General features: G+C 35.6%; 3 protein-coding genes and 1 long non-coding RNA gene across 10 annotated transcripts; 3 read left to right on the forward strand and 1 right to left on the reverse strand.

The window, feature by feature from the left end:
* The first annotated feature begins 28 nt into the window (after window positions 1–28).
* LOC140971436 (casein kinase 1-like protein 2) lies at window positions 29–7,460 on the forward strand. Its single transcript, XM_073433701.1, has 14 exons — window positions 29–321; window positions 416–456; window positions 2,544–2,613; window positions 2,714–2,862; window positions 2,978–3,073; window positions 3,154–3,224; window positions 4,127–4,188; window positions 4,283–4,346; window positions 4,425–4,509; window positions 4,594–4,720; window positions 4,804–4,880; window positions 6,126–6,189; window positions 6,420–6,562; window positions 6,872–7,460. The coding sequence occupies exons 1-14, from the start codon at window positions 246–248 to the stop codon at window positions 7,154–7,156; spliced, it is 1,410 nt and encodes a 469-aa protein (XP_073289802.1). The 5' UTR covers window positions 29–245; the 3' UTR covers window positions 7,157–7,460.
* A 2,222-nt stretch (window positions 7,461–9,682) lies between these two features.
* Window positions 9,683–15,386, reverse strand: LOC140971438 (uncharacterized). 7 transcript variants are annotated; one of them, XR_012174309.1, is made up of 5 exons: window positions 15,110–15,385; window positions 14,695–14,992; window positions 13,067–13,143; window positions 12,821–12,933; window positions 9,683–10,532 (listed from the first exon to the last, which is right to left on the reverse strand). XR_012174309.1 is itself a non-coding variant. In XM_073433705.1 (5 exons), the coding sequence occupies exons 2-4, from the start codon at window positions 14,986–14,988 to the stop codon at window positions 13,723–13,725; spliced, it is 417 nt and encodes a 138-aa protein (XP_073289806.1). In that variant the 5' UTR covers window positions 14,989–14,992; window positions 15,110–15,386; the 3' UTR covers window positions 12,514–13,552; window positions 13,715–13,722. The 7 variants fall into 7 exon arrangements, 4 of the variants coding, with proteins under 4 accessions (XP_073289806.1, XP_073289804.1, XP_073289805.1 ...); XR_012174307.1 differs by lacking the exon at window positions 9,683–10,532 and adding an exon at window positions 12,485–12,679; XM_073433705.1 differs by lacking the exon at window positions 9,683–10,532 and adding exons at window positions 13,715–13,810; window positions 13,923–13,957 and having other exon boundaries at window positions 12,514–13,552; window positions 15,110–15,386.
* LOC140971439 (uncharacterized) lies at window positions 11,523–14,038 on the forward strand. Its single transcript, XR_012174310.1, has 2 exons — window positions 11,523–11,839; window positions 13,466–14,038. It is a non-coding gene; the product is annotated as an uncharacterized lncRNA (long non-coding RNA).
* A 96-nt stretch (window positions 15,387–15,482) lies between the features above and the next one.
* LOC140971437 (disease resistance protein RPS2) lies at window positions 15,483–18,745 on the forward strand. The gene has a single exon (XM_073433702.1). The coding sequence runs from the start codon at window positions 15,664–15,666 to the stop codon at window positions 18,370–18,372; it is 2,709 nt and encodes a 902-aa protein (XP_073289803.1). The 5' UTR covers window positions 15,483–15,663; the 3' UTR covers window positions 18,373–18,745.
* Window positions 18,746–20,781: the final 2,036 nt, after the last annotated feature.

Consider the following 20,781-nt stretch of genomic DNA (forward strand, 5'->3'; position numbering starts at 1 on the left):
TGACTTTTTAGCACCCAAACAACGTAAAGGAATATATTTCGATCGAGATTCGTAAATTGTCTTTCTTACGTCTGCTAACCCTAGGTGTTCTTCTTAAAGTGGGAATTAATTTCTTTTAATCCTCTAAATTCATGCGCAAAATCCCTAAAACGAGCCAGTAGATCTCTGTATCTGTTTCACGGAGTTTCCTTGCTGATGAATTTTGTGTACGGAGGGGGAAGCTGAAATCTAGTTTGTTTTTGTCGATGGAGCCGCGAGTGGGGAACAAGTATCGACTAGGTCGGAAAATTGGCAGTGGATCCTTCGGAGAGATCTATCTTGGTAGTTACAGCTGTTTGATTTTCATGCAATTTCTTCGCTTTTGAACTTGACTTTGTTGATTCCGTGTTAATTGTTGGTTAATTTGCTGGTGCAGGGACTAACATTCAGACTAACGAGGAGTTGGCAATTAAGCTTGTGAGTTGTGTTATTTCGTTTAGTTTTTAGTGATTTTTCTGTTTCATGAAAAATTATTTGCTTGTCGACCATATGGTTGTGTGATTAGTTACTTGAGAAATTTGCTCTTTCTTTTGGCTCGAGCTGAATTAATGAGGTCTCATGAGATCGTTAGCTTTCTATTATTTGATTTTATATATAGATACATGCTGGCATAAATACATATACTGTTAATTGGTCATGTTTTAATTGGGAACTGGGTTCTCAGATTCTCATGTCGCGGAAGTATATATCTTAACTATGGTAACTTCTTATCAACTAAGATAATTTGTTATGTGGAACTGTAATGTGTGTTATGGAAATTGAGACTTATACTGAGTAGATTTTGGTGGAATTCATACTGTCAAATTTTAATTTACGTAGAATTTTCATTCTACTTGTCTTCTTGTGCTTTTGAATTTTGGCTAGTTTATCAGCTCTAGAAACTTTGTTATTGTTATACCAAAATAGTTGAAGAGCATGATTCCACTAATTTTTTACTTGAATCGAATAATTGATTAATTTCTTTTAGTTATGAGTTACTAAGGGAGATTTTATTTCCCTGAGTGGGACGGATGGAATGACTTGGTTTCTTGCTGTTCTTCTCTCTAATATGGAAGATAGTAGAATCTGCAGCTACATGATTCTGTAGCAGATTGCATGGTTAATGCTATGACTAGATCTGTATTAATTTTGTCTGCATACATGATGTGATTGTCACTCTGATATTGCTATAGTTTGTCGTTCCTAACATAGCCATATCCTTTATTACAGAAGTCGTTAAAAATTCGATATTTGAAGCATGTGCTTTGGTCTATTATTGCTATAGTTTGTTGCTTTTAAACATAGTCCTTTCCTTTTAAATTTCGGAAGTTGTTAAAGGTTGGTATCCGAAACATATGCTTTGGGGATAATAGTTCATTCCTAAATGGTGTGATTTGCATCTTGTACTTTTTTTTCCAATCCTTTCATCGGAAAGATAGAATACTTCTTTTTGGAATGAGAAAGTTGGTCTATTTGGCAGCTATTTAGAATTATAAAGCATGGTTTTATCTTTTTCTCAGCAAAAGCTGTAGTTATGATTCCAACAAAATTTCATTTTTGGTTAAGGTAGAGCTATTTGTGAAACACTTGAAAGTCAAAATAATTTATTTTGTGCAATTTCTCTTGGAGGTCATAAACTAAATTTAGTTAATTTTCATCACAAATTCATGCTGGAGAAGAAACAGGTTACTTGAGATTCAGTTATTGTTTGAAGTTTATTTTAGAGTCGAGACCCCCTGATGCAAAGTAGGAAGTTGTCCGTGCTACTGTATCTAATTTGTCAATGTTACATTTTCCTTGACAACTATTTTTATTTCACAGACTGCATTGGTCTTTGTATTGTTTTTTATCAAGTTAGCTATTGTCTGCTGTTTTTGTTTCCTACCGAAGAACTTCCGCTATGATTTATAGGTGAAATAATATTGACTGAATTTCCATTTCTCTTGTAATTGCTAACAGGCAACAGCAATGTCCTATGTGACATTTAAAACACTTACTGCTCGGTTGGGAATTGACAAGTTGAATTGTGAAAATCGTATTGACTGAAATTTTATTTATCTTATAATTGCTAATAACAATGTCGTATGCGATATTTAAAACTCTAATCCCGTTCTTGATAAAGTTGTGAGGCAAATAGCATTTTACACCCTCATGAAAATCCAAAGAACACAAAATCCTGTATAAATTTAATAGCCTTTTACAGCCATGTGTTTTTAAGAATCAAGCACCTTTACCCCTTTTGCAAGGGCTTTTATGTCTTATTTTTAATTTTTACACGTGGTTTTAAATGTCTGTTGATTTTACATATGGATTTTTCTCGCTTTTTTGAATTTTCACAGACGGTTTGCACTAAACTCATGCTATCTTGTGAACAGTAATTAATTTATTGGTTAGAATCTACTTTATTTCTTTTCTTAAGGGAGAGTGCACGAGTTTGTTGTCTTGATAATTCAATGTATTATGTGTTTTGCTGATCATTTGTTCGCATGGGAACTCAAATTTTTTATCCTGTTTTATTGTTTCAGGAAAATGTGAAGACTAAACATCCCCAGTTGCTGTATGAGTCAAAACTATATAGAATTTTACAGGGCGGAAGTAATGATTCATTTGGAATCTTATTTTCATTATTGATCTGATGGTGGATTTTTCTCAAATATATTATGGAACCAAAATTTATTTGTTCATCCCATTGCAGCTGGGATACCGAATGTGAGATGGTTTGGTGTTGAAGGAGATTACAGTGTTCTAGTTATGGACTTGCTTGGACCAAGTCTTGAAGATCTATTCAATTTTTGCAGTAGGAAACTTTCACTGAAGACAGTGCTCATGCTTGCAGATCAAATGGTTATTTTTTAAACTTCTTATACTTGTTACCAACGACATCGGTATAGGAAGAAATGCTTTTTTTGAAGCATTTGCAAATAAACCTAGGTTTTTTCTGGCCCAATCTTTCTTTCAGATCAATCGTGTTGAATTTGTCCATTCAAAATCATTTTTACATCGAGATATCAAGCCAGACAATTTCCTCATGGGCTTGGGACGGCGTGCAAACCAGGTTCTTTCTTACATGTGTCTGTGCTTTATTTGGGTGATTTCTTAAGATATACTGATTTAATGTTTTAATTTGACATTAAGGTTTACATAATTGATTTTGGCCTGGCCAAGAAATATAGAGACAGTTCAACTCATCAGCATATTCCTTACAGGTGAGACGAGTGTTTTGGTTACCTTCTTTGTTGACTACCTTGCATCAGCATTGGTTGCAGCAATTATGCATAACTGAGAACATTGGCAACAATGGGTGGTTGGTTCTTGTGAACTACATTTGTTAGGGTAATAAGAATGAAACTATTTGCAACTGCTTAACCTCCAGGTAGAGGGGATACATAATCATTTTAATCAAAAAGAGGAGAGTAAAATTACTTTTAAGAGTAAAATCTGTTCAAAGAGAAGTAGATCAGATTCTATTTGCATTTAATCTTCTTGTATTTTGATCTAAGTGTCATAACTCTGTGGGATGGAAGGCTAAAAGGGTTGTCAATCAGTTGCATGGCTTCGAAGAATTATTCTCCCCGTTCCTTATGAAATTGAGCTGGTATAATTAAGTAATTAAGATTAAATGTACCTTGAAGTCGAGATTAAATAGACAGTGCACTACAATGTGGTAAATAAAGGTGACACCCCTTGAATGTAGGGATGATGTCATTTGTTTCTATCTTCTATTAAAATATTCATTTCCGAAAGTAAGAGATGACTCAATATTAAGAGCAAATGTACATATTTAAGGTGACCGTTACTGTTTAAATTTGTTTGATTCCCCTATGTTGTTGTTCTTTATCAATAATTTTGCTGTATTGTATTGTATTGTATGTGCATTTTTCTTTACATTCATGCCCATCTTGTCAATTCAAGTTTGACACGATTTTCTTTGAAGTTACACCTGTTGATTGGACTTCATTATGTTGAGAAGTGATAAAATATTCTGAATCAAGCTTATCTTACCCTTCTTCTGTTTGTCGACCATTTCTCTCTCACTTGAAACATTGAGGGTTTCTTTAGATGCTTAATTTGTTTAGACTTTTAATATTATTTTGTTGTCATAATGCAGGGAGAACAAAAACTTGACTGGAACTGCACGATATGCCAGCATGAATACGCACTTGGGTATTGGTATGGGTCTCTCGATATTGTATTTAACTTATTCCTTGCAATTATATTAGTTTAATTACCTACTTTCCCGAGATGCTACTGATATGCTTTTCAGAACAAAGCAGGAGAGATGATTTGGAATCTCTTGGATATGTCCTAATGTATTTTTTAAGGGGAAGGTAACTGTTGGCATAGCACTTCATAATTTTGGCTCCTGATTATGCGGTGATTAGTCTGATGAATTATACACTGTGCAGCCTTCCTTGGCAGGGACTAAAAGCTGGAACTAAGAAACAAAAATATGAGAAAATAAGTGAGAAAAAGGTTTCAACTTCTATTGAGGTGATCTTACGCCTGAACTTTGTGCTTGGTAGTATTTTTTTCGTTTGATGTGGAAGTTTATCTGTGATCTTGAAATTTCTTCAGTCACTGTGCCGGGGCTATCCAACCGAGTTTGCGTCATATTTCCATTACTGCCGTTCACTGCGTTTTGAGGACAAACCAGATTATGCTTATCTTAAGAGAATATTCCGCGACCTCTTCATTCGTGAAGGTCTGGAATATCTGGTCAGAAAAGCAGTGATTGTGTGAACTCCTTTCAGTTCTGAATCTGTAATGCATATATTTTTGCTTCAGGTTTTCAGTTTGACTACGTTTTTGATTGGACTATTTTGAAGTATCAGCAGTCACAGATGGCCACTCCTCCTTCGCGGGCAAGTGATTTTAATCTGTGTTAAAAATCAATGATATTTAGTTTTTGTTTCATAAATATTGTACTTGATTTTTGTGATGATCACGCTACTTTGTTTTCCAAAATTCCATGCCTTCTGATATTATATTAGAGCAAACATGATACTTCAATTTGCTTTTGCGTGATTCCAAGATGTCCATTCCCTGCTTTTCCAAATTTTATGAAGCCTTAGAGATATGCCACATGAAGCATTGTGTAATAGTTTGATTTCTATTTATCTGTCAAACACCACAATCAAGAATCTTTGAACTCGAGGGGAGGGTTAAGAATCAAAGCGTCATTCTAGATGATTTGGATACTAAATTGTGCATAAGTTGAATTAAATATTTCATTTCAATTTGATCTTGAGTGTTATTTGGTTGGAGTGATTTCCACCACTGTTCTGTAGTCATCTTGGAGTTGTATCACCACGATCAATTTATTTAATGGAGAAGTGTTTTATCTATAGCCTTTTGATGCATTTGTTTGTGGATTTCGGCAATTGATCAACCCCCTTAATTTCTGTGTGCTTTATTCGGGTCTCTTTCTTCTTTTCTCTGTTTAAAATTTTAAATATTACAGATTTCCTCCACTTTAGTTTCGAGTGAAAAATGTTCTTTGCGAGCTGATTATTGTAATTTACATCAAGAGAGAATTTAGCTACAGCCCTGGGCATTTTTCTGCGTTCAGGGTGACCAAGTCATGCACTGTTGCAGTTCACCCTCTTCTCGAAATTTGAGTTCACATAGTATCAGAGACTTGGAATGACTTAACAGAAAGCTAACCTTAATGCCGCTAGCTAACAGCGCCGTTCTCGGCAGAAAGTAGACTGAAAGGCATTCACTGTCTCGGGTTACTGTCTAAGCAAACCCAGTATTAGAACTCCTTGAGTAATCTGTCTCGTCTATCTTTATTTTTTGCAATCAATGCTGCAAGTGCTTTCTCTTGGTAATCATTCCAATGCATGTATAGTGTTGTGTTAAGTTGTTTAGTTGTTGAAATTAATTTTTTTAATATGTATTTAAACCTCCAGCTTGAGGGGACTGTTGAGACTTTAGAGTGATGCTTCTGTCTTCATATTGAAGGGCCACTTTGTACAAGTGACCTATTAGTTGAGTGATGAGTCATGACAAACTTGCTAATTCTCCCTGGTTCCTTACCTCCTAAATACAGGGGAAATTTTCCTGTTCATTATTTTCATTTGAGCAAATGATGTATGTTGTTTCAGGGCCCAACTGCTGTTATGACCTCAGGACTGCCACCTGCGATTCCTAATGGTGAAAGGTTGCCAGGTACTTTTCCATGCACCTGTTGTCTGCCTTTCTTATTCCAGGTCAGGTTATCAATCAATTGTGATTTTTGTTTTTGTACAAACTTGATATTTCTGTCAGCATATGGTGAGTTACTATTAAGATTTATGTAAGTTCAACCTCGTGGAAAGATGTATAATCCATATTTATTTTGATTTTGTATTGGTATCACACTCAAGGACTTATCTTGGTATATGTGGTTTTTATTGTAGGTGGTGAGGAAGAGGGGAGGCAAGTAGGCACTTCTTCAGCCGATCCATCCAGACGGAGAAGTTCTGGACAGGTGGTAAATGCTGGAAGCTTTTCTAGACATAAAAGCCCTGTTGCAAATGATTCAACAAGCAAAGATGCCATGGTAAGCTGTAATTTTATCCGCATCTGGCTCTAGATTATATCTTTGTGCTTATTGAACATGCAACCATTGGGTTAAAAATTCAATGTTCTGCCTACTAATATGCACAAAATTCATAATAACATGAATAGTATAGTTCAACTCAAATAGATTGGTGCCTTGTGCGTTGAGTTGTCAAGCTCGTGGGATGAATAGCTTCTCAAGTTGCACCAAAAAACTAAAATTTGAGTGCGTTTTGTAACTTCGAATGTTTTTGTTGCCTGTTCTTTTTGGCATGTAATATTTTGTAAATTGGACGGTTGGATTTTGCAGCAGTCAAGCTCCACTTTCTTTGGAAGGTCTATTGGATCACTAAGGCGAGGTGCTGTTTCTGGAAGTCATGAAACTCACACACTGGGAAACAATTCTGAACCCAACTGTTCTCGTACTCCTGAAGCTAGTCCAGCAACGATAAACAAAATATCAAGTGGACAAAGAATCTCACCCCTTGGTGGATCCTCGGAGTCAAAGCATATTTCTTCTGGGAGGAACATTCCCACCACAAATAATTACGATTCAACTGTAAAGGGTATCGAAAGCTTGCACTTTGACGATTAAGAACTTTGACGATTAAGAACGGAGTCATTCTCAAGTGCCATCGACATCCTAACAGACCTGTAAGTCATAAAATTGTGTTATAGACATGATCCAGATTTAAGAACCTTGATAATTCTCTTATGGAAAGATGTGAATTTGAATATCAAGAGAACAGTTGTACTCACGACGATTCATTATTCATAAATATGTACGAGTGGATTGTGTAACATAATCAGAGAAGGTGAAGCTCTGTTCCTTCAACTGAGTTGAAGTGGCGTGGGTCTTTAATACCATGCCCTCTTGCTCTTATTTTAACATTTGGATATCCTTCTGTCTCCTCTTAATTTTAGATGTAGGCTGTGGAGCATCAATTTTCGCAATTATTTATCAGTTTCTAACCATAACACTGTATCCCTGCTTCTCTACTTCAGGTTACTTAATTGTGTGGTCACTTGAATTATATCATTTAAGAAATCCTTTTCTTAAAATGAAGTTTCGTCTTTCAAATAGCTAAGTAGCGTTCCCATGGGCCAGGATCTGTTTTGGCCCCCTCCCAGTTTCATTGTGAATAACTCAGATAAGATCATAGATCATCATCCACAACGAACATAGCATATGCAATGGAACCAGAATTGTAATCAACAGCAAAGTCATGCAACTTCAAATAAACAAGTGAACCAAACACAGCTATCCCTGTAGCAAAGCATGTGTTAGTCCTAACTCCAAAGAATGGTTAGGTTTCGGGACTGAGTCACATGTGTGCACCTCATAAAAACAATAACAAGACACAGAGAACTGGAAAGCAAAAGATACCAGCTTACATGTTATTGCCCGCACCTTACTGCCAGAAAACAATGCAGATTGATAATGTAAAAGAAAACAAACTGTTGAAAGAATCCCACTTCTTGTATGATGGTTCATCAACAAATTATAGAATATCGTGCTCAATTATTCAGAATGAGTACATACTTTGAACTCATATCCAAGATTCTCGTACACCAAACAACACATATATCAATACACTAGTAGATCATATCAAGGACAACGAAAACATGAAATCTTATTACATGAAATCATATAATTAAGACCATTTATCACAATCTTCGTCGATATCCATAAAGCATCAGATTACACCTCTCTTTAATCCATCTAAAGCTTTTCTTAATAGAACCCTTGACTTTACCTTCGACAGTGTAAGCCTTGTAGCTAGCGATCCTCTTCTTCCTTTGCAGCTCAGGATCATTAAAGTTCCAATTTTTGGAACTCACCCCATTTGTTGACTTGCCTTTCTTGAACTTCCACGGGTCTCCGGCCGCCGGAACCACGATATCCATCTGCCCATTGGTTTGTACAGAAGATGTTGCGTATGAGGCGCTGTAGCAACGCAGATCTTGCATCCCATTTGGGTTCGACGAGACACCGTCGTGATTGTTGCCGCTGAAATGATAGTTGTGAGTGTTGTCCAGTTGCATTCTTGGGTCCTTGTGCGATTTGGATCTGAAATCCTCCATGTTTCCAAGATTTTCTTGGCTTTTTTCTTGATTTTTCTTCGTTGGTGGGTTTCCTTTTCCACTTGCTATTAGTCCATTTACGTGGGATTCGGGGTTTTTCTAGTTGATTTTAATTAATTTGATTACTTCGCAAAGATGATGACAAAACGTAATCTTGTAATGCCAATTTCTCCGATAATTGATAACAAACATCTAAAATATACATGTTTCTATTTCTCGATGTCTTAGATAGTACATATCATCATACGCCCATTTGCTCAAATTTCAAAACAAAACAATATTCTAACTTCGAGTCAATTCTTCGTAGCAATATCTCGAGTACTTGGTCGGATTCCAGTTGGAATTCCCGAAACTCTAATTTTGCGCCTGATTGAGATGATTTGATTTGGTAAGCGATTTCATAGATATACTGGCAACAACATTCATTTTAGATGTATTTCAAATTCATTATAGATTAACAATAGATGAATTTAAAATCCATCAAACATAAATTAATCATTACAATCAATTTGATTTAAAATCCATAGAGTTGAAATTCATACATTCAAATCTTTTCATTAAAACGCAACTTCATCTTCTCCGGTTGAAGGAATACTTGATTCCAATCTTGTACAAGAAGTGTGATGTTGTAAGAAGATCCCAATAGACGACGTACGATTTTTGACAGAAACTTTAAACCAATTCACCCTAATTCCTATTTTCCTGATTTCAAAATCTTTTCACTCTGCCTAGTTCCATTTTTTGAATGAGTCACCTTCGATGAAAAATATTTATAAAATGTATCTCAATAAGCAATTCTAATGTTTGTAACTATAATACTTATATTGTGATTACATTAAAACGATTAAAGCATTTTTATCATTTTACACATAGACTTACCGATGTGAAACATGTTAAATTTGATTTGCGAAATTCAACTCGGATTAATGAACTATTATTGAGCCGAAACGAATCAAACTTAAATTTTATTATTTATTTTAAATATCTGTGTAGACATTTCGAAATTATCGAATTGAAACTACATTAGAGCCAAAATTATTTTGTTTTATAGTTCGTCAGGGGATCACAAACCTTAATATTTTATCAATATAAACTTATCATGTATTAAATAAATATATTTCAAATTTTTATTTGCAGTTAGATGTAGAATGTGAAGGATTATCATTAAAAAATGGTTGATTTCTTCTTGCTCGGTGTAGGAAGGATCAAGTGTTCTCATATACTTGATGTTGTGTGTGTCTGACCAGACCCTTATTCACATTATCCTCATGTGTTAAAAATTTTCACCCTTTTAATAATATCTTTTCTTTTGTGTGTTGTGGACAATAAAACAGCTTGCGCACGACTTTGTGTGTGAGATTTAAGAGTGAGATTGTGGCATGTGGTGTTGTGTATGCTGCTGCCTGAAGATTTCAAGTACCACTACCATGGTGGATAGATGAGGTTTGTCGAGTTCTGGCTCACTTGTACAGCCTAACAAAAGCCATATTCCCATATGCAAAGAAGGGGGTCGATCATGGGATTCAGCAAATCAGTCGGTTTCAAAGGTAATTACTATTCTCCTGGTGAATTGCTTTATAGTTTGATTAGGTTTCTGGTCTATTTTTCCTTGATCTTTCACGTGATGCTTAGCTCATGGTGACATATCGGCCATCATCTCTTAACACGTTGGCTCATTTTCTCCCACTAATGTCAATTTGTGGCCTTGAGATTTTGTTTTCTGCAGGATGGCTCCTTGGTGGGAACAACCACAAAAGAAGGTGCTGGTACTGTAAAGGTGTCTTCCACTTGTATTAGCCAGGAAGTTGGCAAGGATGAAACAGTTAAAGCAGCTCTTGACAAATTGAAGGAGTCTAAGAAAAGTGATGACGAATCTAAAGGCATACCTGTTGAGGAAGAATCAAGAGAAGAACTTGAATCAACATTAGATGCTTGGATAGGTTCAATCATTCTCATCAGACAATTCACGGGGAGGCCAATGTAAGGATTGAGATGAGGAAAATGTATAATTTTACAATTATAAATGAACTATTTATGTTTTTTTTTAAAAAATGTTTGAACTATAATGTTTTTCGAGACAACATGTTATCAGAGATAAGATCATATGTTCTATTTCTATATATTGCAAATAAAGCGATTATTGGAAGAGAGACCACTATTGTGATGCAATAAGAGAGCGGTTGACAAAATCATTGTTTTAAGATCAAGCACTAAAACACAAATAACGCTAATTGTATACATGGTTGAAAGTTAAATATACAAATAGTGCCAAGGTAATTTTGAATCCAATCATTAAATTTGTTTTTGAAAGTTAAATATACAAATAGTGCCAAGGTAATTTTGAATCCAATCATTAAATTTGTTTTTGAAAGTTAAATATACAAATAGTGCCAAGGTAATTTTGAATCCAATCATTAAATTTGTTTTGATAATCAATGCATTTATAATCTCTGCCATCAAATTTATTTTTATAGATATCGATTAATAATAATTGTGCACAATAACAATAAAATAACAAAACTAACATTATTTAAATATGTAAATTTGGTTTTAAAGAAATATGTCAACTTGCGCGTCGAGGTAGATGTATGTTGAGCACTTAGACAATCATTTTGCAGAATTCTTACTTTTAATTAATATATTATATTTTCCTGTTATAAAATGGAAATCAAATAATATAATACATAATGCTTTGAAGCAATCAAACATACAAGGAATCTTGTATTTTTTTTAAAAACTAGATAAAAAAACTGCTGAAACATAAAATGAGATGTAAAATTATCATCGAAATATAGGAAAAACAATTATAAGTGTCTCAGAAACCAAATGTGACAGAATATAAGAATACCCAATAATAATGATGGCTACACTATCAAAGAAAAAAAGTCAACAATTCACCAATGTGAAAAAAAATGTGTAGGTGATGACCAAGAAAGTATAATAATTGAAGAAAATGATAAAATATGCATATTTACTTTGAAAAGAAGACCAACAACAAATAAAAAGGAAACAACAAAAAAATAGTGGACAGTGAATGAAAATATCACTGTTATATCACAAGTTTCTATTGTTTAGCTAAACATCATTTATGCTATCGAGGGATAACCAAATAGTTGAACCTGATGGCTTGTGAAAAACCATCCATAACACATACAAATGAGAACTTGAACCTAACTGACAAGGAATAAATAATGTGTTAATACAAAAAATATGCAAGAACGAACTTGATTATTAAGGCATCCACAACGGTGGATATTATCCAAGCTATATCATCCAAATATCTTCTCAATTGAAATATTGACAATTGCACACCATTGATTGATTTGTGTACCACAACAATACCCGATTACAAATTTGTAACCGGATATTGCAATTTTTTTTAATTTCTCGAAACAAACATGATTGAGACGCGCTTGTTTTTTGGGTCGAGTTTTTTTTTTTTGGGACGAGATGGGTCGGGCTTCTTTTTTTTTTGTTGAACTTTTTTTTTTGGGTCGGGCTGGGTCGAGGTAAAGAGCTTGAGTCTCGACCCAAACTCTTTAGTGAAGAGCTTGGGTCGAGACCCAAGATATTCACCTCGACCCTTGGGTTTCGGGTCTCGACAGGAGACCCAAGCTCTTCACTCCGAGACCCAAGCTCTTGTGAAGAGTTTGGGTAGCTCGAGGTGAAGGTGAAGAGCTTCACCTCGACCCAAGCAGTTTTATTTATTTTTTTCATTTTTTATTATTTATTTAGTTATATTTAATTATTATGAAGCAGTTTTATTTTTTTTTTTCATTTTTTATTATTTATTTAATTATATTTAATTACTACGTGAAAATAAAATATTAAAGTAGTTAAATGATTTTATTTAAATGATTTTTTCGTGCTTGTCCTTGGAAATAAGAGAGAAATGTTCAGCCCCTTTTCTAAAGAAGTGACATGCATGAGTTGTCATGCTAATAACGCATTCACGAGCAGGAAGATTCCAGAGTGACAAAGATTGGCCCTTTTCACAAGCCTATGACAGCGCAGATAGATGGAGAAGTCAAGACTTCCGAGTCAGAACAACGTAGCACAGACCACAGAGTAATAAAATCATTAGTGCCAATAGAATAAACTAAAAAGGATAGGTTAGTGGTGCAAAGTGAACAAAATTAAAATATAGTGACATTTTTATCGCATAATCTCTTACCAACCAGCTCTAGCTACAATCAATAGCGATGCAACTAACACATGGATAAGATGTGTTTGATTTCTTATCTGGTATGGGATCAATTATTTGGATGCACTTCCCAGCTGTGCAATCTACAACAGATCACAAAATTCAATCTAGTCAGATACGTTGGACATGAAAAACGAAGACCACTCAACTTGTATATATGTGGCAGAAACCAGAAGAATCACGCCGATTGGATATTTATTTTCTAATCAAACTCAGATCATTATGTCCTGGTCGTACAGTAAATTTAGTACCCCCCATATACGTGCAACACCATCTTCTGAACCAGTTATGATCTGAAATGGAACAAAAAATAGCAAGTAAAAGAGCAGACTATAAACATAAACGTTTTTGAGAGTCAGTTTGTACAAATCTCTTGGCCTCAGCTGACTCCTTTTACGTGATTTTGTATTACAGAGCTTGTATTTTGCAAGTAAATATTTATAGGCTTCCCAGTTACTTCATGCGATTTTCATTTTTATTTCTTCCTTTTCTACCTCTAAGCAAAACAGTAAAAGCTTTTTGATTCTTGTATTAACAGATCTATGTATCTTTTTCAACTGATATCTTTAGTGAACCAGACAGCATATACGAAGTAGCTTTAGCCCTCTATTCAAGATTGGCCGCTACTCTTCAATACAGAAGCTAGAGTGAGTTTCTACTTGCTTTCTTGGTGATCCTACTTGTAGTTCTTTCTTTGGGACTCTGTGAGCATAATTTCAGGACTCAATTTTCCTCTGTAAATTTAAGTCCAAACAAAAATAACCCAAACGAGGCAACAATAAGACAAAGGAAAGCTGAAACCTAATTAGCTAAATGAGTTTTTGGTTCTAGATTGTCGATGGAAAAGAAAAGAAAAATAATCACATGATTGCTTAACTTGCACGCAGAAATGCAGTGTAGATAGTTTGAGTGCCCTTTGAAAACCGTCTTAACTTCACGTCATTGATCATTGTACCAAGACTTGATCAAGAATGTTGGTCATTTCATTTATTCACTTAATATTTTTCATACGAGGGAGGGTAGAAAAATCATGCCACTCATATTGGGCAAAGCAAAGTGAGAAAATGCATACCACATCCCGGCAATAAGCATGAGAATCACCAGCAGCTGCATAGATGGATCCCCTCAAGAGTAATCATGAAAATTCCACATTACTACATGCAAAACACGACAGGCCGAAGTATGACGGACTAGGCGGGTATAATATGAATTCTCAAGTTGAGAGAAAGGACTGATAATGCCTCGGAAGTTTAGCAGTTCACTCTCCTAAAAGTTAGAAAAGCAAATTTGCAGGGCAACGAATATTAACTCGTTCAATATCAGAAATTAATGCATGTCGTTCCAGTTCACTCGTCTTAATCATTCATCTTTATCTGCAAAAGGGGCAGCAATAAATCATGTAGGTGCCATTTACTACTGCACAAATCCCATCCCACGTAGCTGCGAGGAAAAACCCTAGGCAGGAAATTCTATGTACTCCATACTGCTTAAAGGATAACAATGCTTGTAAATAAACGACAAAAGAACACAGTACTCTTACTGAAATTGTGGAAGCTAAAAGCAAACGTGAAAATGTTTCAAGTATCCAAAATGATTGGGAATTAAGTTCAAGAGCAGTATCTCACTAAACCAAATGGATAAACTTAGATGGGAAAAATAATGTTTCTTGCTCATCATTCAATTAATTTTGCTTACCAAAAAAAATACATCACCTTAGAGTCTAGAGAAACCATGTGATCCAATCTCGACATGTCAAAGACTTGTAAATTTCGGCACTTCGACATTTCATGAAATAAATCTAACAGCAGCTAACTCGAAATAAGAACAATTAAACAAGCATAAACCTGACAATCAACTGTCATAGCATTGTTCTCTGGAATAGGAGAGAGCGCACCCCAAGGACCTCTAAGATATAGAGGACCACCATAGGTGGCAATAAGAATTAAACAGAAAACGGAAGACTGAAAAAACCAAGGCTTGTGTATCCGATACACAGTAAGAACAGAACTGAAAGACGCAGAAACAAAAATTGGCCAGTAACATAGACCAGTAACAGCACCAACGATAAGCTTTATAATATAGCTTCCATCACCAAGTGATGTATACTTACTTTTCACCCCTTGCAGTCCAGCAACCATGCTCCTGCTAACAAATAAAGATGGCGTATTTAATTCACACGTGAGTGTCCGAGAGTACGAATTGCATTTATCATGACTATAGAAGGAAGTAATCCCAGGTTTTAATTAGAAAGAATCATACCAAGCAGGAGTCAATGAAGTAAGAGGCAATGGATCCGGAGCCGGAGGCGCTGGTGAAGTGATCGGAATTGGGTTAGCGTTTCGAGCGAATGTGACACGGAAAATGGTCCGGGTAAGGGTTTCTCTCTACCCTAAAACGCTCTCTCTGTAAGCGTCTTCATCCCAGTTCCTGCAGTCCATTCCCATTTCTAGTTTCTCTAAACTCCTCTCGCGAACTCTTCAAAACCTCAGTGGTCAATAAATTGCCACGTACCCCTTCTAGAAAAAAGAATTTGCGATCACCCCAAAAAATCTCTATTTATTTGATTGATTATTTTAATTTTGTGTAGTCCACAAAATGGGTTAAAAGCAAATAAAAGTTTTTGAAGAGTGAGGGGGGACAAGGAAGGTTCCCAGGAGGACCAAGAAAGTTCCAGGTCAACTGAATAATGCTGTTAAGTGCTGGCACAAGGCCGTCCCATTTATCTTGCTCTATTCTCCTGTAAATCACCCCAATTAGAAAACAAAATCAAGGGGAAAAGAGCAGAAACAAAGAAACAGACTTTTGAAATTTTAATGGATTTTGTTACACCACTGTTATCGCTTCTGGGTTGTTTGGCTGATTACCTTTTCAGAAAAGTAGAAGTAGCTGCAAACGTGGATCAGAATATTGGTTCTCTTGAAGCTGCACTTGAGGAACTTTTTGATGTGCGGGACGATTTGAAAAAAGAAGTTGATAGAGCGGAGTTGCTAGGATTAACATGCACTAGCAAAGTCAAAGGGTGGCTAGCTAGAGTTGACAAAGTGGAAAATGAAGTAAGAATTATCAGAGAGGATATGGAGCAGCAGAAGAGGCAGTGTATTCGATGTTGCTGCACAGACTGTTATTTGAGATGTGGGATTGGCAAGAAAGTCGCAGATGCGATATTGTTAGTAAATGATCTCAAGGGGAAGGGAAAATTGGAAGTTAACTTGGCAGATGGATTGCTTCTTGTCCCTGTGGTGGAGATACCGAGCCGGCCAGCTGTGGGGCTTGAATTGATGTTGGAGAAAGTCGGGAAACTTCTTAGACATGAGAATGTTGGAACCGTTGGAATTTATGGGATGGGAGGCGTTGGGAAAACAACTCTGCTGAAGAGCATAAACAACGGATTTCTGACCTTGGATCATGATTTTGAAGTGGTGATCTGGGTCGTAGTGTCGAAAGATTATGTGATTGAGAAGATCCAACAGGCGATTGGGGTGAGGTTAGGACTGTCTTGGGATGAAACTCAGTTTCAAGAATTACGAGCCTCGAGAATATACAATGTCATGAGAAAGAAGAAATTTTTGTTGCTCCTAGATGATCTTTGGGAAGGCCTTGATCTCGAGAAGATTGGTATCCCTATTCCCAATCAAGAAAATGGAAGCAAAGTGGTTTTCACTACACGCTCAATGGAAGTGTGTAGTTATATGGACGCGCACTTCAAGCTCAAAGTGGATTTCTTGAATGAGCTGAAATCTTGGCATCTATTTCAGGAAAAGGTTGGTGGAAATGAGATCATAAACTCACCGCCCATATTTAACCTTGCTAAGACCATTGTCAGAAAATGTGGAGGTCTTCCGCTTGCTATTGTGAGCATGGGAAGGGCAATGGCCAACAAAAGAACAAAGGAGGAATGGATCTATGCTGTAGAAGTTCTGAGCAAATCGCCATCAGAAGTGCGAGGTATGGAAGATGTTTTTACACTACTAAAATTCAGTTACGACAACCTTGACAATGATATATTAAGATCTTGCTTGTTATACTGTTCTTTGTTTCCTGAAATGTACTGTATTGAGAAAGAACAGCTTATAGAATATTGGGCTGGGGAAGGATTTTTAGATAGCTTACAGGATAGCAATGTCCAGATCATGGGACATGCCATTATAGGATCCCTAAAGGTTGCGTGCTTCTTGGAAACCGGTGAAGAAGAATCACAAGTGAAGATGCATGATGTTGTTCGAAGTTTTGCCTTATGGATCTTGTCTGAACATTCAAGTGCAGAGAAAAAATTCTTGATGCGGGCCAGCGAAGGACTCTTGGAAGCACCTTCTGTTGAAAACTGGAAAAGAGCTGAGAGAATTTCGTTACTAGATAACGGAATCATTACACTAACTGAACTACCTAGCTGTCCCAACCTATCTACATTACTGCTCCAGTGGAACAAAGGTCTGAGCAAAATCTCTAACGGGTTTTTCCAATCCATGCCGGTTCTCAAAGTTTTGGACTTATCATTCACCAGCATCCGAGAGCTTCCAAAATCTATCTGCAAATTGGTGGAGCTTCAGCATCTTGATTTATCAGGGACTAAGATAAGTACATTACCAAAAGAGTTGGGATATCTGACTAATTTAAGGCATTTGAATATTCAACGCAATCCATACCTCAGATCTATCCCACGTGAAGTAATATCAGGGCTCTGTCAATTAAGGGTCTTGAATTTATATTACAGTTACTCTGGTTGGGAGGTGCAAGATTTCAGTAGTTCACCTGAAGTGAGATTCACCGACTTAGAATGCCTCACAGATCTCGTCTCTCTGGGGATCACAGTGAATGAATTATCAACATTGAGTAGTGTGTCGCATAGCAAGTTCTTGCAACAGCGTATACAGTATTTGTGCATCAAGGAGTGTGAAGGTTTACAACGTTTACCTATATCATCATATCCTGGAGATGCTGATCAGTTACGCAGGCTTAGTATCAGCAATTGCTGGAAACTGAGATACTTGGAGATCAATGAGGCGGCAGCAGCAACGCATAATTGGTTACCGAGTCTAGAGATTCTTGCTTTAAATGGCCTTCCTAACCTCACATCAGTTTGGAGAAATAAGGTGAATCGTGGATGCCTTCAAAATCTTCGATGTGTGAACATTTCGTATTGTCACAAGTTGAAAAACGTTTCTTGGATTCTACGGCTGCCAAATCTTGAAATTATCTACATATTTTATTGCGAAGAGATGGAAGACGTGATAAGTGAGGAAGAAGTAAGGGAGGAGGATTACTTCCACGCGTTTCCAAACCTAAGGGTCATGTCAATTCGAGATGTCCCAGAGTTGAGGAGTATTTCCAGAAGAGCTATCTTTTTCCCTAAGTTGAAGAATATTGCTGTCATAAACAGTCCGAAATTGAGGAAGCTTCCACTCAAAGCTAACAATGTCTCTGAATTGCCGACTGTTTACTGCGACAAGGAATGGTGGGAGAATCTTGAATGGGATGACTCTGGTACCAAAGAGACATTTCTTCCCCACTTCATGACAGCTTAGTAATTGGAAAATTTACTGCTTTTTGTTGCTCAAACAACCCTGTTTATGCAACAAGTGCTTTTGTCTCTCCTCAGACCTCTGTAAAGAATTGATTACAAGCTCCTGTGGCCAAGTTTTGGTGGGGTGGTAATGATGCGAATAAGAAGATCCGTTTGCTAACATGGCAACAGCTTTGTAAACCAAAGAAAGTGGGAGGTCCTGGATTCTGGGGTGTCGAAGCTTTCGATCAAAGACCACGTGGGCACGCTTAGCCTATTGAATCCGACTACCATTGAGATACTTGCAGCTCTATTTCATCTTCTTTTTTACATTTTTCAATCTTCCCTAAGCATAATTGTCATTCTACATATAATTCCATTTGTGATTCTGAATCTGTCTCTTGGCCAAGATTGTGCAACCTGGAATGATAGAAAAACACGAAATCTGCAAGAACAGTATCTTGGAGGAGCACAAAGAAAAATAAACTTTATATTCTCCCTTCTTTTTTTTCCTAGCATCAAGTGAATAACAAGTAACTAAATCCAGTTCCCTTCAAAGTTAGTCTATGTGACTATGTCCAACGGTGAAATTCTTTTCATATCTCATCGCCGTTAGATTATGTGACTCATTTATGTAAATTGTTTATTTTTATAAGTTAGAACATTAATATTAGTCGAGACTTTTTGCCCTCGGTTTTCTGAAATATTAAAAAGTAACCCCACGTTTGCTGCTAAACATAATAAACTTTGGAGTTTTCTGAAATTATAATAAACAGACAACTATTTATCTTCTAATATTTTTATGATATTCTATACTACACTTGGAATATTCTTCTCTCGTAACGTTGTCAAATGTTAGCTCTTGGATCGTCAACGTATATGTTAACTTCCATAAAAATATGATGGAGTAATATGATCTAATGATAGTGAAATACGAGGACAACGCTTTCGGTAACATAAACTAACCCATATTTTCGTGTACACATTTCGTATATGTTTAGTCGATTATTTTTATTCAAATAGTGTTGTCAAAAAATTGAAATTTAAAATTCAAAATTTTATGATTTTTAATAAGTATATATTTTAGTTTTTTTTTTTTTTACATAGATTTAACATTTCATACAAAAGAAAAAATGGAAGGATAAAAAAAGAAAGATGTATTTTGAGAATTCTAAAAATTACACCAAACCATATTTTGTCTCTATAACAGCTCAAATACTAGATATGATACATATATAAGTTTATAGATTATTAGTATTATATTGTTATCAGGTCGGGACAGTATAAAATTTGAGACAAGTACCTCGGGTCCCCAAAGGGTCTCCAAATTTTGGGGCACTAGAATTTTTTAAAAATTAAAAGTATAGTATAATCTAGTTAATTCATTAGCTCATCCCATAAATAATGATTAATGTGAAGTGGTTCATGATGAAAACTTGAAGTCTCACCTTCTATTTATTTTTTTAATCTAACTCATAACCTTCAACAAAAATCAATAATCAATCCGGTATACCTCTCTCACAAGTTTCTGTCAAAAACAAATCATCCACCGTTCTATAACGATCACGACCAAGTTCGATATCGCTCGATTTCTCTGTCTATCTATCCGTTTCTAGCGATTTTTCAATACATGACTGCATATTTTTTGCGATTCATAAAAATTTCATCAGTCAAAAAATGTTTTTTTCAATTTGAAGTTGTTTGAAGTTTATATCCGATAAACTATTATGTAAGAAGGATTAAATGATTTGACTATGCTATTGATCAAGAAAATGTAGTTGAGAAAAATGATTCTGAAAACTTAATCAGTACTTGCGCTTCTTTACAAAAACAATTTTGGACATTTAGTTCATAAATAATTGCGAAAACCCCAATTAGTCACATGGATAATTTCGAGCTGAACTAGAAGATTCAAGACATTGATGCGCCAGACCCGTTTGCTTACACAATACAATCTTGTATATAATTTAATAATTTTAAAAGAGCAGGTCTCTTGTGAGACGGTCTTACGAATCTTTATCTGTGAGACGGGTCAACCCTATCGATATTCACAATAAAAAGTAATACTCTTAGCATAAAAAGTAATACTTTTTCATGGATGATCCAAATAAGAGATCCGTCTCACAAATACTATCTGTGGCTCGTGAGATCGTCTCACACAAATTTTTGCTTTTTTTTAAAACAATTGGAATCCGGAGAGAAGTTCCAGATTCTATTGTTTTTATAAACATTCTCACTTTGCAACATTTTTATAATGATTTTTAAACTTTATTTAAAAAAAAAACCCTCCATTGTCATGCAATTATTACTAGATAAAATTTTATTCCGGATGACATAATTCTCATTTTAATTATTTACTGAAATAAAACTATTAAAGTATATTTTCATAAAAAATAAAATCAATTTTTAAGATCTAAAATTTTCATTATTA

This window comes from Primulina huaijiensis, chromosome 2, assembly GCF_012295235.1.
Source record: "Primulina huaijiensis isolate GDHJ02 chromosome 2, ASM1229523v2, whole genome shotgun sequence".
In the NCBI taxonomy this organism is placed as follows: domain Eukaryota; kingdom Viridiplantae; phylum Streptophyta; class Magnoliopsida; order Lamiales; family Gesneriaceae; genus Primulina; species Primulina huaijiensis.

Coding starts and splice junctions, on each gene's coding strand:
- LOC140971436 (XM_073433701.1), top strand. CDS start 246: ATGGAGCCGCGAGTGGGGAACAAGTATCGACTAGGTCGGAAAATTGGC. Junction 2,614..2,713: donor TAGAATTTTACAGGGCGGAA/GTAATGATTCAT, acceptor ATCCCATTGCAG/CTGGGATACCGAATGTGAGA. Junction 4,347..4,424: donor ATGTATTTTTTAAGGGGAAG/GTAACTGTTGGC, acceptor TACACTGTGCAG/CCTTCCTTGGCAGGGACTAA.
- LOC140971437 (XM_073433702.1), top strand. CDS start 15,664: ATGGATTTTGTTACACCACTGTTATCGCTTCTGGGTTGTTTGGCTGAT.
- LOC140971438 (XM_073433705.1), bottom strand. CDS start 14,988: ATGGTTGCTGGACTGCAAGGGGTGAAAAGTAAGTATACATCACTTGGT. Junction 13,958..14,694: donor CTATGACAGTTGATTGTCAG/GTTTATGCTTGT, acceptor CCATCTATGCAG/CTGCTGGTGATTCTCATGCT. Junction 13,811..13,922: donor ATGCTTATTGCCGGGATGTG/GTATGCATTTTC, acceptor TTCTTGATCAAG/TCTTGGTACAATGATCAATG.